At 35.6% G+C, this 14172-nt stretch overlaps 2 protein-coding genes across 5 annotated transcripts; both read left to right on the forward strand.

Annotated features, from left to right (window-relative positions):
* The first annotated feature begins 868 nt into the window (after positions 1–868).
* LOC104114848 (isoprenylcysteine alpha-carbonyl methylesterase ICME-like) lies at positions 869–8393 on the forward strand. Of its 4 annotated transcripts, none has more exons than XM_009625385.4 (11): positions 872–1275; positions 1964–2040; positions 2778–2847; positions 2919–2999; positions 4708–4782; positions 5244–5345; positions 5598–5735; positions 6074–6139; positions 6252–6395; positions 7419–7509; positions 7964–8393. In XM_009625385.4, the coding sequence occupies exons 1-11, from the start codon at positions 1040–1042 to the stop codon at positions 8123–8125; spliced, it is 1242 nt and encodes a 413-aa protein (XP_009623680.1). In that variant the 5' UTR covers positions 872–1039; the 3' UTR covers positions 8126–8393. The 4 variants fall into 4 exon arrangements, with proteins under 4 accessions (XP_033516830.1, XP_009623681.1, XP_009623680.1 ...); XM_033660940.2 differs by having other exon boundaries at positions 1140–1275; positions 1969–2040; XM_033660939.2 differs by lacking the exon at positions 7419–7509 and having other exon boundaries at positions 869–1275; positions 7964–8213.
* Positions 8394–9021: 628 nt separating this feature from the next.
* LOC104114847 (transmembrane ascorbate ferrireductase 2) lies at positions 9022–13532 on the forward strand. The gene is made up of 4 exons (XM_009625384.4): positions 9022–9334; positions 11350–11398; positions 12730–12929; positions 13067–13532. Exons 1-4 carry the CDS (start codon positions 9191–9193, stop codon positions 13370–13372), a joined length of 699 nt encoding a protein of 232 aa, XP_009623679.1. The 5' UTR covers positions 9022–9190; the 3' UTR covers positions 13373–13532.
* Positions 13533–14172: the final 640 nt, after the last annotated feature.

Genomic DNA, 14172 nt, shown 5'->3' on the forward strand with positions numbered 1-14172 from the left:
TTAACTGTTGCAGCTTTGCTGCTGTTTGCACATGAGGTTGTTCTCCATAAAATTCCATCATCATTTGCTGGGACAGATGTAGTATTTGGACAATCGGTAAAATTATGCTTATTATTTTTGGCTTGAACCATGTATACATATAATAACAACAGTAACGATAATTATGCATGAATATTATAGTTGTTAAATGATTTTGAAAATAAATACTTATGTTTATACTAAGTCTAAATCTATTAAGCATTCCATCGAATCGAAATATTAAATAGTCGTTTTAATGAACTTATAAATTATTGTTTCAAATATGTAACATCTTTAAAATGGTAATATGTTAGTTTTACCATCCCAATTTATGTAACACTCTTTTCTTTTTATTTCGTTAAAAAAGAACGATATGTTTTTATATTTAGTAAATATTTAATTTTAAACTTCTTATTTTACCCTTAATGAGATGATTTATATTCATAAAAAATTTTATGGTTTAACTTAGATCATAATTTTCAAAAAAAAAAATTTCATCTTAAACTTCATGACTAGTCAAACATTCTCGCATACCTTTTCTCAATTGCACTCTTATATTCCCAATTAATAGAATATTAATTAAGCGATACATTTCAAAAAAGTGATAAATGGTATTAGTAGTTTAGACAATTAATTAAGATGTGGGAAATTTTAAAAAAAAATATTAGATCAGATGCTGTATAATAAATAAAATAGTACTCTGTACTCATAAATCTTGATAGTTTTACTTCTGTTAAAAGTTAAAACCTTATATCAATTTCACCATTTTTACCTTCACAATAACAGTTGGAACTTGGAACCGACCCCTCAAATAACCGTCACCTAGTGAATATCGAAGTGTCAACTGAAATTTTATATGACACAATAAATTATGGCTCCCGCCTAAGTCCAAGATTTCTTACACTGACAGCTAGAATAACGCACTTCTTTTCAGTTCTTTTCCTTTTCCCTTTCCCTTTCTTTTGACTTAATCTAAGATCTCCCCTTTCTTGTCGGAATTTTCTTGTTGCTTTCACCGGTTATGGCGATGGAGAATGAAGGGGATAATGAACAATTATTATCTAGGGCTTCTACTTTGCCTTCAAATTTACTTACAAATAATTACAAAAGGAGGAGAAAACCATTGAACAAGACTAAGTCCACGCCTGCAACTGCAGGGTTGTGTCGTCAAGGATCTTTTAGCCGTGAAATTGGGCACGCTGCTGCTGAGACCTATTTGATTACTCGCCTTAGTTTCAAGCTTCTTAGCTATCTCGGGTACCCCTTTTCATTTATTAACTGCTCTGATTTGGAATTCTAGCCCTTTGGCCCTGAATAAGATTTGGAATATTTGGAGATTATTATTTCAAATAAGTGTTTGTTTCTCAAACTGACCCACTATGTCAACTTTAAACTTGACATATAGAATTTGAAGTTTGAAAAACAGGTTTTTCAAATTTTCCTTCACAAAACTTCAGCTATGTTTTCATGTCCAAATACCCTTTTCCAACTTCAGCTTCAAACGCTACTTCTTTTTTTTTTTTTTTAAATCGCAACCAAATCGTGTCCAAATGCTTAAAAGTATCAGTGGTATATGTCTTGTATTAGTTGGAGTTGGGAATTTTAATGTTATCAAGTTCAAATAAATTATATTACTTGTCAAGTTATAATTTTGAAATGGGCCCAAATTGAACAACATGGATAGAGGATTCATTTTCCTTGGTTTTCTTGATACTACTGGTCTCTGCTTCAATACCATTGAGTAGACTTGTCATGTTTAATTTTGAAATCAACCAGTGTAAATAGGCCTTAGCTTTTTTCCAAAGCTTTCTTCTAGATTTCTGATTTCCAATTCTACCATTCAATAATTATTTTAACCGACGCACAAAGAAAATATTGTTGCAAATGAATAGATATTGAGGAATTGTTCCAGAAGATGTAGTTTCTTATTACATCCTTTATTCAGGTTAGGTTATCGATGGATTACAAGACTTTTGGGTCTTGCCTTATATGCAATGCTACTTATGCCTGGTTTTCTCCAAGGTAAGTGTAAAAAGAAGGTGCTCTTTTCCAATTCATTCATATTAAAAGAATGAGGATACCTTCTCTAGCTTAAGGCATTCGTATTGAAGCTAAGAATATGCCCTTTGATATACCATTCATATGTCCGAAAAAGGATTGTTTTCAGTGCAATTCTTCAGATATAACTTAGAAGAACTGGAATCAAGAAAACAGCTAATGCATTCTTGTTATAGTAAAATATTATGACCATCAGTTTGAAGAGTTGGAAACCCGGGTATAAATTGTAATGCATATTGCAGCTATATATCAACTCCCTGATATTTCTCACTCATATGTCCGACAAGGGTTACTTTTCTAATATAATTCTTCAAACAAAAGAACTAAAATCAGGAAATTGTATGATGCATTCTTGCTTGTGGAATAATATTGTGACCATATGCCATTAGAGGCAAATAGCTACCGCCAAGCAGTGACAAAAAAGCCTGTTTAATAGTTTCTTTTATCAGCCTGTTTTATAGTTGTGACATTTCATGTAGCAAAATATTTTTGTCATGGTCATATTTTCTCATTTGGGTGGAGGGTGGCCGTAGGGTGGGTTAGCATGGAGAGGGATGCTTTTGTGGTCATTTGCTGAGTCACATTTACCAAGGACCCACTGTGACGAAGACTATGCAGTGTTTCTTTTGTATTCAGCAGCTATATATATCTATAACTGTCACAAAGGGACTGCATTTAACTTTATCTGTCAATTGTGGCAGTTGCATATTATTATTTCTTTTCACCGCTGGTCCGGCGAAGTGTTGTCTATGGTGATCAACCTAGGAATAGGTATGTTTTTTTTCTTCTTTTTTTTCCTTGCCTACTTTTTCAGGTCGACTCAAACTGACATTATGTTGCAGGTTGGACTTATATCTACCGGAAAATATAAACAGCCCTAAGCCAGTTGTGGCATTTGTAACAGGTGGAGCATGGATTATTGGGTGAGTAAGAAAGCTAGATACTTCTCCTTTCTTTCGTTTTAAACCTTAAGTTCCTCTCGTACATAAGAAACAAGAGATCTAGCATTTAGGAGCCGTTTGATACGGATAATAATCCCCGGATAGAATTTGAGATTGTATTTATCCCATGTTTGATTATAGGTATTAGCTAATCTCGGGATAAATTTTACACTAAAATGGTGGGATTAGCTATCCCATAGAAGGTGGGATAGCAAATCCCATGGGATATCCCACCCCATGAGATATCCTTGTTTATCCCACCATTCTATCATACGACCCCTTAGTCTCTTTTGTATAATTGATCATAAATTTCCTCTTATACCTCTTTAGTGTTATGGACTATCGTTTACTTTGTTTTTAGGGTATTTAGGTTTCTGCCTTTCTTCATGAAACTGATAAAGAGCTTTCCTACCTTTCTAAGACTGCTATAGCCACTCCCGCGCTTGTTAGGTGTGTTTTCCGCATTAGGGTAAGGAAAAGAAGAAAATGTCTTCCTATATTATTTCTGCTTGCAGTAATCGTTGGGCATCTAGGGACCCCATTCATTAATTTCAAGGCAGTGATAATAGCATCAAATTACAAGTACCAGCATTGAGTGGCTAGTCTAAGCACATAATAGTTAAATTGTTTTCCTTGTCATATTGGAATAAGTATCACTATATATTTATGTATGTCGAAGTATGATCCATTGTCAATTGTGTATAACGATCTTGGGTCTCTTCTACTAGTATCTACTACCTGGGATAAGAAGGCAGTTGATGGTAGGTTCCAAATTCCAGTATTTTCAATTTTATAAATAGATGCCGCCGACCTAGCGAGTGATGATTTCTGAAGTTCAAAAACTGTCAACACTCTGAAATGTGTGTTTGGTCCACAGATGCAATTGGTGATAGGAGATCTCAATCATGTGTTCAATGGCAAGTTAGGCGGATGCAAGTTAGAATGGCATCTGCAAGATGAAGTAAATCTGTGAAGTGGTGGAAGCCTCCACGATATTTTGTATCCTAATAAACTGTAATATGAACTTGGGGGCTGTGATAGGTAACCCCATCTTTGCAACTTTCTTCCCTGGTTTAGATTAAATAATTCCCCATCAAAATTCTGTCTGGTCCAAATTATACCCAAGGAAGAAAGGTGCTTTAAATCTTTGATATTGAAATTTCAACTCCATCAAGAACTCTTGGAATTTGTTCCCATTACAAATCCGACATTACTTATGATGTGTATAAAGCACTAAAAAGCTCCTTACCATATGGAGGCATGTTCCACATGAACTTCCATTAAGTAGAAGGTTTGGAGCTCATAGCAACACTAAAATTCTTACGTAAAGTTGTCTTTCTCATTTCTTGTTGCACAAGCAAATGCCAACAAATAAGAAATTCTCTTCTCCCCAGATTCTCTGCTGTGAGCCTGTGACAAAGATTCAAACATCTGGCATGAGTGAGTTACCTCCAAACAATGATTTATTAGCCTCACAGGCACATTTCCAGAGTAACAATCATGAGACCAATAACTGGAGCTAAAACCAAAAAGGTTATATATAGGTACTTCTGAATAGATGTTAGCACCTTAATATCCCTAACTAGTTCTCCTTTAGTCATGGCATGTTAAATCCTGGATTGGATGGACGATGTGCTTTTGCTCTCTGGATATGTATGACATTTATATTGAAGTCCATGTACTCATGCAGGTACAAGGCCTGGGGTTCTCTCTTAGGAAAGCAATTATCAGAACATGACATCATAGTAGCATGCATTGATTACAGGTAACTGGTTATCTTAGGTTGCATACTGCATCCACTTACCTGCTTCATTATGTGTTTTCAGTTTATAACTTGTTCTCCTGGATGATCTGTTAGATAGAAGTGGGAACTAAGAAGTAAGCTTTATAGTGAATCAATAGAACATAATTCTGATTAACATATTCGCTTTTCAATGAGGCAATCATAGATAATCCCCATATTCATGGATATGTGGGCCTTACATTAAATGTTTATCCATTCTGCATTTCTTTATTGGTAAGCGATAACCTTTAGTATCACCTAACTGGTAAAAATAACTTCTTTTTTTCCGAAGAAAATAATGGTGGGTGTCAAAGCATCATAATGTAATATGATGCACACTGATCATGACTGATTTTTCTGTCCTCCTTTCTTTGTTCAGTAGTTCCTTCACATGATAAAAAATTTTCCATGGTCGAGATGCATAATAGACTCTTTGGTTGCAGAAACTTTCCCCAGGGAACAATAGGCGATATGGTGGAAGATGTTTCTCAGGGAATCTCATTTGTTTGCAGCACCATAGCTGATTACGGTGGTGATCCAAACAGGTTAAACATCATGCCGCTGATTTGCAATTAGAAAATAATTGAATAACCATGTCCATATCATATCTACGATAAGAAATTATTTTCATCATACTTATTAATGGATTGGGGGGGGGGGGGGGGGGGAATAGTTCTTATGGACTCAGATCTGCAAAATATGAAATAGAAATACCAGGCAGTTCCTAAGAAGCCATTTTTTTCTTACCAAAGACGTGATATTTTCAACATTGACATGCCGTCTGTATATTTATCCAGGATTTATCTCATGGGTCAATCTGCTGGTGCACATATCTCTTCCTGTGCTCTTATGAAGCAGGCAATCAAAGAATCTAGAGGAGAAAGTGTTTCTTGGAGCGCCTCCCAGATAAAAGCTTATTTTGGTTTATCAGGCGGGTAAGTAACCAATTTAGTAGCAAAGTTGTTACCGGCATCGTTATTGTTTTCAATCTAGGTATGAGTTGGATTCCACGTGATTGAAATCAAATAAAAAGAACTAAAGTATCCTTCTTTTTCCTTTCCTTGCCCTATAGTTTTTCTGCTTTTTTCATACCATAATGGTGTAGTATTCTTTTTCCCCGCAGCACTCTTTTGGTGCTTCAAATGCTCAAACCAAAGAATTGTCTGCATTTTATGTGTTATTTTCTCAGTTGGCATGCTCTTGTTTTTCTTTTTTTCTTTTTCTTTTTTCAAAAATTTCTCGCTAATTGGTGTCACATTGTTTGACTTGACAGGTACAATTTACCCAATTTAGTTGATCATTTCAATAATAGAGGGTTATATCGCTCAATTTTCTTGAGGTATTCGCTAACAGCATTCTCTCGCAGAACAGGCATAACCTTTAGTTAGCTTAAGTTGTCACACTTAGCTTTCCGTGAATTTGAGATTTAACTTGTCATCTGCACTCTGCAGTATAATGGAAGGGGAAGAATCATTGCGAAATTTCTCTCCTGAAATGATGGTACAGGATCAGAGCTCTAAAGCAGCTATCCGTTTGCTGCCTCACGTTATCCTATTTCATGGTACTTCAGATAGCTCCATTCCATCGGATTCAAGGTCTGAATTCCTTCTGAAGAGCAATGATGACCCCCCACCTTTACTTTAATGCAGGATATGGTTATACTTTGTGATGTATCTCGTCTGATTAATGGATTATATAAAAGCGTGGCTAGGGGTGTTCATAAAAATCCGAAAAACCGAACCAAACCGACCAGAAAACCCACTATGTTGCTCGGACTCTCCGAAAATGTGGCCGGCTGCGTGTCGGATCCTCCAAAAGTAGTGCATTTTTGGAGGATCTGACACGGGTGCGACGACATTTTGGAGAGTCAACGTAACATAGAAAACCGATACTTTTTAGGTTTGGTTTGGTTTTGGCTTTGAATTTTAAAAACCGATCAAATTTGGTTTGGTTTCGGTTTTAATCAAAAAAAACAGGAAAAAACCGAACCAAACCGACTATAGAAATAGCTATTTAAATTTATTATTACACATATATATATGTTTATTTTTATATAAAGTTTCTAAAATTTTATGGTACATATTAGACATTTGTATTTTTTGGTCTAGTTCTTTGCTATTATAATAATCTAATTCTTTGCTTTTATATTCTAGTTTGATTGATAGTTTTCTTTTGCTAAGTACAAGAATTTATTTCATGTTAAAAATAATCGATTTTTAATTGAGTAATTAAATTATTCATCAGTATTTGATTCAATTCAATATATTTTGGTAAAAGATAGATTACTCAAAGAGCAATTGATTTGATAGTGTTACGTTGAAAATGTACTCGCCGGAATATGTGTTTGGTAGTGTTATGTATGTCTCATATTTAAGAAAAAAACCGATAAATAACCGAAAAAACCGAAAAAACGACAAAAACCGATAAAAACCGAATCGATTAAAAAACGACTTAATTGGTTGGTTTGGTTCCAATATTTGAAGAACCAACTTACTTGGTTTGGTTTCTTTTTTAGGGAAAAACCGATCCAAACCGAACCATGAACACCCCTGAGCATGGCTATCAAGTAAGAGTGTGAACTTGTATAATAACATGTTGAAATTGCTTGTTCTGTGCAGTAAAACATTTGTAGATACACTTTGCGGAGTGGGAGCTCAAGCTGAACTGATTTTGTATGATGGAAAAACTCACACAGATTTATTCCTTCAAGTATGTATCCACTGTATTTTGCCTGTCCAATTGTCCTATGTTCATTGGCTAATGTAGGCCAAAGCTGGGAACAGAACCACTTCAGTTCCAGCCATAACATTTGAATTCGTGCTAGAAACCGTGGTCAAATTCAGCTTAAAAGAATGAAGAAATATCACTAAGCTGGATTTTGGTTTTTGTTTTTCCCTGGGAAAACTAGAAATAGGCCATCCTACCAGTGACTAACTTTAAATATTGGCAACATTCTCTAGATAGATACCCTCTTCTTTGGGCTCTCTCCGCAGCTAAATCCCTGCCATTTTCCCAAGCACTCGTGTATTTGGTTGTTTTTGTTTCCCTGTTAGTGCGGGAATGAAATATTCGTGCTTCGTTCATTCTTGTATAGTTTGTTGAATCATTAGGATAAGATAAAGTTTCAGTTTCTTGCTGCAATTTAATGTGTCTTGAACTGCAGGATCCTCTAAGAGGTGGTAAAGATGATCTTTTTGACCATATAGTAGCATATATACATGCTAATGACAAAGATGCTCTTGCTAAGGATGCTATGGCACCTCCAAGAAGGCGGCTTGTCCCCGAAATCTTGTTGAAGTTAGCTCGCAGGATCAGCCCTTTTTGAGACTGCAGCATTTGATAGTCGCGAAGAGGCTCTTAAGACTGCAGCATACACTTTTATCCTCCGAGCAAAGAAGCGATATTCTACCAAATCGATCACAATTGCGCTGTCAGATCTTATACTTCTGGTTTTGATGATAAGATTTTACAGGGATTGATCCCATAGGACCAATCTTCAGACTTTGTACCCTGGAAGCTATTGATACCTATGCATCTTGTGTTAATAATGTCTTACCGTGATTTTGTATCAATTCAAGATAGTGTTTCCCTTTTATCCGTTGCATGACCATTATATAGAGGACTGATCAATTGCGATAAAGTAGTCATCTGTAATATATTGAGAAGTTATCATAGGTTGACAATTGGCTCTTGACATATTGCAATGTCTCCACATAGGCGAATGTCCATTATACAAACGTTATAACACTGAACCAAATTAACATGCATTAACAAATGATGCATCATAACATAGCAATCTAAGGAAAATAAAAGGATGTAAAGAGAAGGTAAACAAAAGTTTTACACTTACGAAAATACTACAACAACTCAGTGTAATTTCACAAGTGAGTATAGGGACGGTAACGTGTACGCAGATTTTATCTCACCTTGAAAGTAGAGAGGTGGTTTTCGATAGTCGAGAGTAAACAAAAGTTTTACGCTTCTGAAAATGAAATACTGTAAACTAAATGATATAAAAAACTTTTGTTTACTCTCACGAGGGTCTATCAGAAATAATCTCTCGTACCTTCAAAGTCGTGGTAAAATTTGCTTACACCCTACCCCTAGACCCTTTAGCATTAAAAGAAAGAACACAAAAGTTGTAGCGTGGAGCTGACATGGACTTCGTGGTGACCTGTCTCTCCTGTGAAAGTCAAAAGGATATTAGGACTATAAATACACACATATATACCGTTAAAGCCCATTTCCATCACTAACTGTGGACTAAGAAGAGATCTAAAACTGACCAAATCTGAAACCCTAGGTCTGCGAAATCCGACGATCATCAGATTATTGAACAGCTGCAGATTTTGGCATTATTTAGGAGGCCACTACTTTTGGGGATTCATCAATGGCAGTACCGGTAGTGAGATTTCCGATTTTCGTATTGGTGCGAGTGATCGGAGTTGCAGTGGCAGCCTTGGTGTTAACGTGGAGTGTGCATTACAGAGGAGGTTTAGCACTCATCTCTGACAATAAAGCTCTCATCTTTAACGTAAGCTTCTTTCATTTCTCTTCTTCCCTTTCCCTATTTCACGTTATTTACTTTACCTTTGCACTAATGCGAATGGAATTTGACTATAAGATTAGCAATAATCACAACTTAAGATATTGATTAGCCATGGTTATTGATAGAATTTAGCGGTAAAAGATATGTGTCATGCACTTATTGTTTTGGGGCAACCATAATTTTTTTGCCCAAGTGCAAAAGGTACGGCTGCACTTGCTGTTTCAGCTCAAATTCTCTCGACATAGTTGAAAATATTTTACATAATGTGTATTTGTATAGTCTGGACCTGTTATTACTGAGAATAGTAGTTGTAGTGGTGCCGGGTACTGATTCATTCTTTCCCTTTCAAAAAGATCTCTGTTTTAGAATGTCTTGAACTTTTCAGTGGAGATGTTTAATTATGGAATTTTGCAGATGATTTTCCTTTATTTTGTTTATTCCGATTTGTAGCTTGACATTGCTTGCAATCATTTCCCTTTTCCGTTTTCCTATAGGGACAAGATTGAGTATTGGAAATGGCCCGAATAGAGCTGAATGGATAGTATGAATTCACATAGCTGATCTAGGAGGGTCAATATTAGCCCGTGAAAGTCGAACTCGCCCAGATTTGGGTGGGTTGGGCTGAGCATATGTTTATTGGCATGTCATTTTAGGCATAGCTCAAGTTAGCCGATCTAAAAGTTTGGGCCAATTTGGGATGCATATGTAGTCCAAACTGATTCATAAGAAAACTTAACAAAAAATAGAGTAGTTTGAGATTAGTTTATTTGAATAAGTGATCATGAAAAAAGAAATACGTAGTAATTTTTATTAATTTGATACGGTAATTAAACAAATTATAAAAGAACAAACAAACAAATGAATCTTTTTTTTCTTTTTGAGTTGGGCGAGCTAGGTTACGACCTATTGTTTAGCCCAAATGATTCGGCCGTTTTTACCCAACAAACATTGGGCGGGTTATAGCTCAACCCAATTATTGATTTAACCCATTTTAGCCCGCCCAAATGTAGCCTAACCTGCCCATTTGAGATCCCTAAGCCGATCCCAACTAGTTTGGGATTGAGGGTGTGTTGATCGGTTGATCGATCAGTTACATACAGCTAAGAGTATTGGATTATGGCTAGAAAGTGATTATTGTGATGAGGGTCATCTGAATTGCAATAATTGTGGTTAACGTTGTTTTCTTTGTTAGGGGAACTACTATGTTGAGAGCATTTCTATTATCTTTACCTAAGCTGCTCGGGTGCAGGTGTCCGATACGGGTATGGATCTAGAAGTCAGATCCTTCATGATCTAAATTGTAAGATTCGATGGATATGGATACGGGTGTGGAGATTCACCTAAAAATAATTCAAATATCTAAAAATAGAGTTATAAAAATATGTCTAAATTATGAGACTTTATGAGAAAAACTTACAAGGTATTTCGAGAAGGAGAAAATATTGATCAAGAGGAGAATCCGGGAAGGAGATAAAGGAAAAAGACTGGCATAGAAATTTTTATATATAAGGTATTCCATTTTATTCAATCTCACCTTAGCTTTTGTTTGATTTTGAAAATCATTGTATCTGTCCCGAACTTCTTCGTCGATTTTGGTCAAAGTACCCAAAATTGGTTGACCAGATCCGGTATGGATCGTAACCACACCCACGTCGTGTCGGCACGAGTGCAGCACCGAAAGTGAAGAGTCCGAGCAAGGGACTGGTGAAGCAAGTGATGCCTTAGTGATAGCTCCTGTACCTATTGCTGCTTCTCCCAGTTAGTGAATTTGAACCGTGTCAATGTTTGAGGAAGAGACTTAAAGGATGTGCCTAACAAGAAATGTCAATCCTGTCACTTCTACTTTTAGCATTTTCTTCCCCGGAAAACGTCCACTACTAATATCTGTCAAGATTGTTTTTGTACTTGTCCTTTGTTGTAGTGCCGTTTAAGTTTCAGAGCTTCCCGGAGACTGAAGCAAACCTCTTTCTTATATGTGCTTTTCATATTGTCTCATGCAGGTTCATCCTGTTTTAATGGTAATCAGCCTCGTCCTTCTAAATGGTGAAGGTAAAGATTAAGACTACAAGTCAAACTAATTTAACCATTTTGTTGTTGAGTGTTCTTAAAAGCAATCTTCTAATTATAAGCAGAGGATGGAATAAGAGATTAAATGTCTCTACCATATGCTGTTTCTTGCTGTGTAGCTTAAAGACTTACACATAATGACTCATTTTGAAGAGCTACTTTATCATAAGTCATTGATAGAATTCTGATGTATTATTGTTATATCCATGTACAACTAGATGAATGTAAATGTTTTCTATTTTCTCTTAACTGACTAAATTATTCATTTACAAACTTTAGCATTGATCCATAATCGCGCTTGGCAATGAAGAATTGCTGTTACTGAATTTTTACATTATTTTTAATTGTACCCTCGTACTTTGGTGCTTGCTCATGGAGACTACCTCCAAACTTGCTCGAGCCTAAAGGGACTTCCTTTTCATTCCTCTATCTATTAGTTTGGATACGTGCCTTTGTCAATTTTCCAAAATACTTTTTGCATCATAAATGAAATATCATCATCCGCAAAAACAATTATCTACCTTGACATTTCTTTATAATGTACTTGTTATTGTGCAAGTGAAAATTCCGTAGAACACCGTTTGATGAGTGAAATTGCCATAGAATTTGCAGGTCAATTCAGATTAGGCATTAATGTAGACCTCAGATATTTTGTTTCTTTTATCCCAATTTTGTAAGGAACTAAGGATCGAGCGCTGATAACAATAATGCTGTGGCTGATGGGTTCTTTTAAGAATCAGTGCTAAATACTTGATCATTGCTTCTAATAGTAATTAGCATCTTTCCGTCAATGACTGTGATTAACAGAAGTATCCTTAGGTCTTGTTGTGAAATATGGTATAGTTATCTTGCAATATTACGAGCGTTATATATGCAAAAGAAAAAAAAAGTAAAGTCTAACAACGCCTCCCGTTTTTAGACTAGTGTACATGCTCCCGCTTTCAGTGCAATTTCTTCATTTTTCTAGACTTTCAAACAAAGTAATTTTTCATTTTAATTTCAATTTGTTTGTCTATACATTTTGTATGAAAAGAATCTGTTTAAAATTTATCTAGCTGCTGTATTTTTTTTAAGTGTGCTTGTTAAACTGTTCTCTACATGCACTGCTTTATTGACTTGATTCTAGGGAAAAGTATCATTCTTCAGTAACTTATCAGAAAAGAGAAAAGGAAAAAAAAAAAAAAGTATCATTCCAGTTTAAAGTTATGTGACATTTTCAGTTCTTGCATCCTAACCAGAAAGCAATTCAGCATAGCTTATATATCTCACATCATGGATTATGTTATGTCCAAACTTGGTGTGTATTGCTACAGCAATGCTGGCGTACAAGACAGTCTCAGGAACAAAGAGCTTCCAGAAATTAGTTCATCTTGTCCTGCAATTCATGGCTTTCTTTTTGAGTCTAATTGGTGTTTGGGCTGCTTGGAAGTTTCATATTGACAAAGGAATCGACAACTTTTATAGTCTTCACTCATGGTTGGGCTTAGCTTGCCTTTTTCTATTTGGTGTCCAGGTACTTTCCTTAAGTTCCCTAATGCTACTCTTTTGTTGTATCCTTTTCCCTGTTCTGTCACTTTGCATTATCATTTTTAGGGGAGTGCTATATATGATAGTGCATAAATTAGTTTCTCAATAACTTCTTCTGGACAGTGGGCTGCTGGTTTTGCAACCTTCTGGTATCCAGGTGGTTCAAGGAACAGTAGAGCGAGTCTCCTACCGTGGCATGTCTTTTTTGGCATATACATATATGCCCTTGCTATTGTTACTTGTGCTACTGGCATCTTAGAGAAAGCTACATTCCTTCAAGCAAGCCACATAATATCACGCTACTCCACCGAGGCATTGCTAGTGAACTGTTTGGGTGTCTTGATTGTTGTTTTGGGTGGACTGGTTATTCTTGCCATAGTCTCTCCAATGAATGGAAAAGGTGACATTCACAGGGAACTAGCAGAATAAGCACAAGCCAATGTGTATTTGAAACTTCAGTTTTGAGATAGAGACTATATCAAACTTCATGTATCGAAGGGTTAAATTTTATTTGGTGAAGAAAGATGTGAATGTTTATTAAGCTCAATATATGATCAGGTAACATTCATAAGTTACTGCATTTTCTGAAGTTTCTTTGTATGGGGAAAGGATGTAACTTCTATTCTCTGATTCACATCATCTATGACACAGTTACTTTCATGCATCGAAGTTGGGATTTGTGAAAAAAAACACAGGCTATGAAATTTTTTATCTCAATTATGTAGATTTGTCACCGCTAATACTAAGAAACACCTTCCAAAAACTGCCCTGAGAGGACAAAAAAATTGGAATCTTCACTGTAACAGTTAAAAAATAGAAAACCCAACACCTGAAGCCATGACAACTTGCAATCATTAATTATTCGGAAATGGATGAAAAAACTGACAGGTGTAAAGTAAAATAAAAATACTCCTTCTCGCCCTGCAATTTTATTCTGTCTCAGAAAGTGTGATATTTTTTATATTTAAAAACAATTTAAGTTTAAACGGTGATTTATAATTATACAAATATTTATAATTTATGATGGGGGAGGGAGTACAGTTTCCAAATTCCATATCCTATCTATATATATAATTGAGGGACCTAAGGCCGATGATGTGGGGCTCCCATTCGGCAGCAAATCCTGCTTCCTGAACATATATATATATATATATATATATATATATATATATATGTATGTCCCCCCGGGAATAACCAAAAAAAAATCGAAATACACAATCCCCTTCATA

The sequence above is a fragment of the Nicotiana tomentosiformis genome, chromosome 2, assembly GCF_000390325.3.
Source record: "Nicotiana tomentosiformis chromosome 2, ASM39032v3, whole genome shotgun sequence".
Taxonomy (NCBI): Eukaryota; Viridiplantae; Streptophyta; class Magnoliopsida; order Solanales; family Solanaceae; genus Nicotiana; species Nicotiana tomentosiformis.

Excerpts from the sequence above, each read along its gene's own strand:
- LOC104114848 (XM_009625385.4), top strand. The coding sequence starts at position 1,040 with ATGGCGATGGAGAATGAAGGGGATAATGAACAATTATTATCTAGGGCT. Across the intron at positions 2,848-2,918 it reads GGTGATCAACCTAGGAATAG|GTTGGACTTATATCTACCGG; the intron begins GTATGTTTTTTT and ends ATTATGTTGCAG. Across the intron at positions 5,346-5,597 it reads TACGGTGGTGATCCAAACAG|GATTTATCTCATGGGTCAAT; the intron begins GTTAAACATCAT and ends ATATTTATCCAG.
- LOC104114847 (XM_009625384.4), top strand. The coding sequence starts at position 9,191 with ATGGCAGTACCGGTAGTGAGATTTCCGATTTTCGTATTGGTGCGAGTG. Across the intron at positions 9,335-11,349 it reads ATAAAGCTCTCATCTTTAAC|GTTCATCCTGTTTTAATGGT; the intron begins GTAAGCTTCTTT and ends TGTCTCATGCAG. Across the intron at positions 11,399-12,729 it reads CGTCCTTCTAAATGGTGAAG|CAATGCTGGCGTACAAGACA; the intron begins GTAAAGATTAAG and ends GTATTGCTACAG.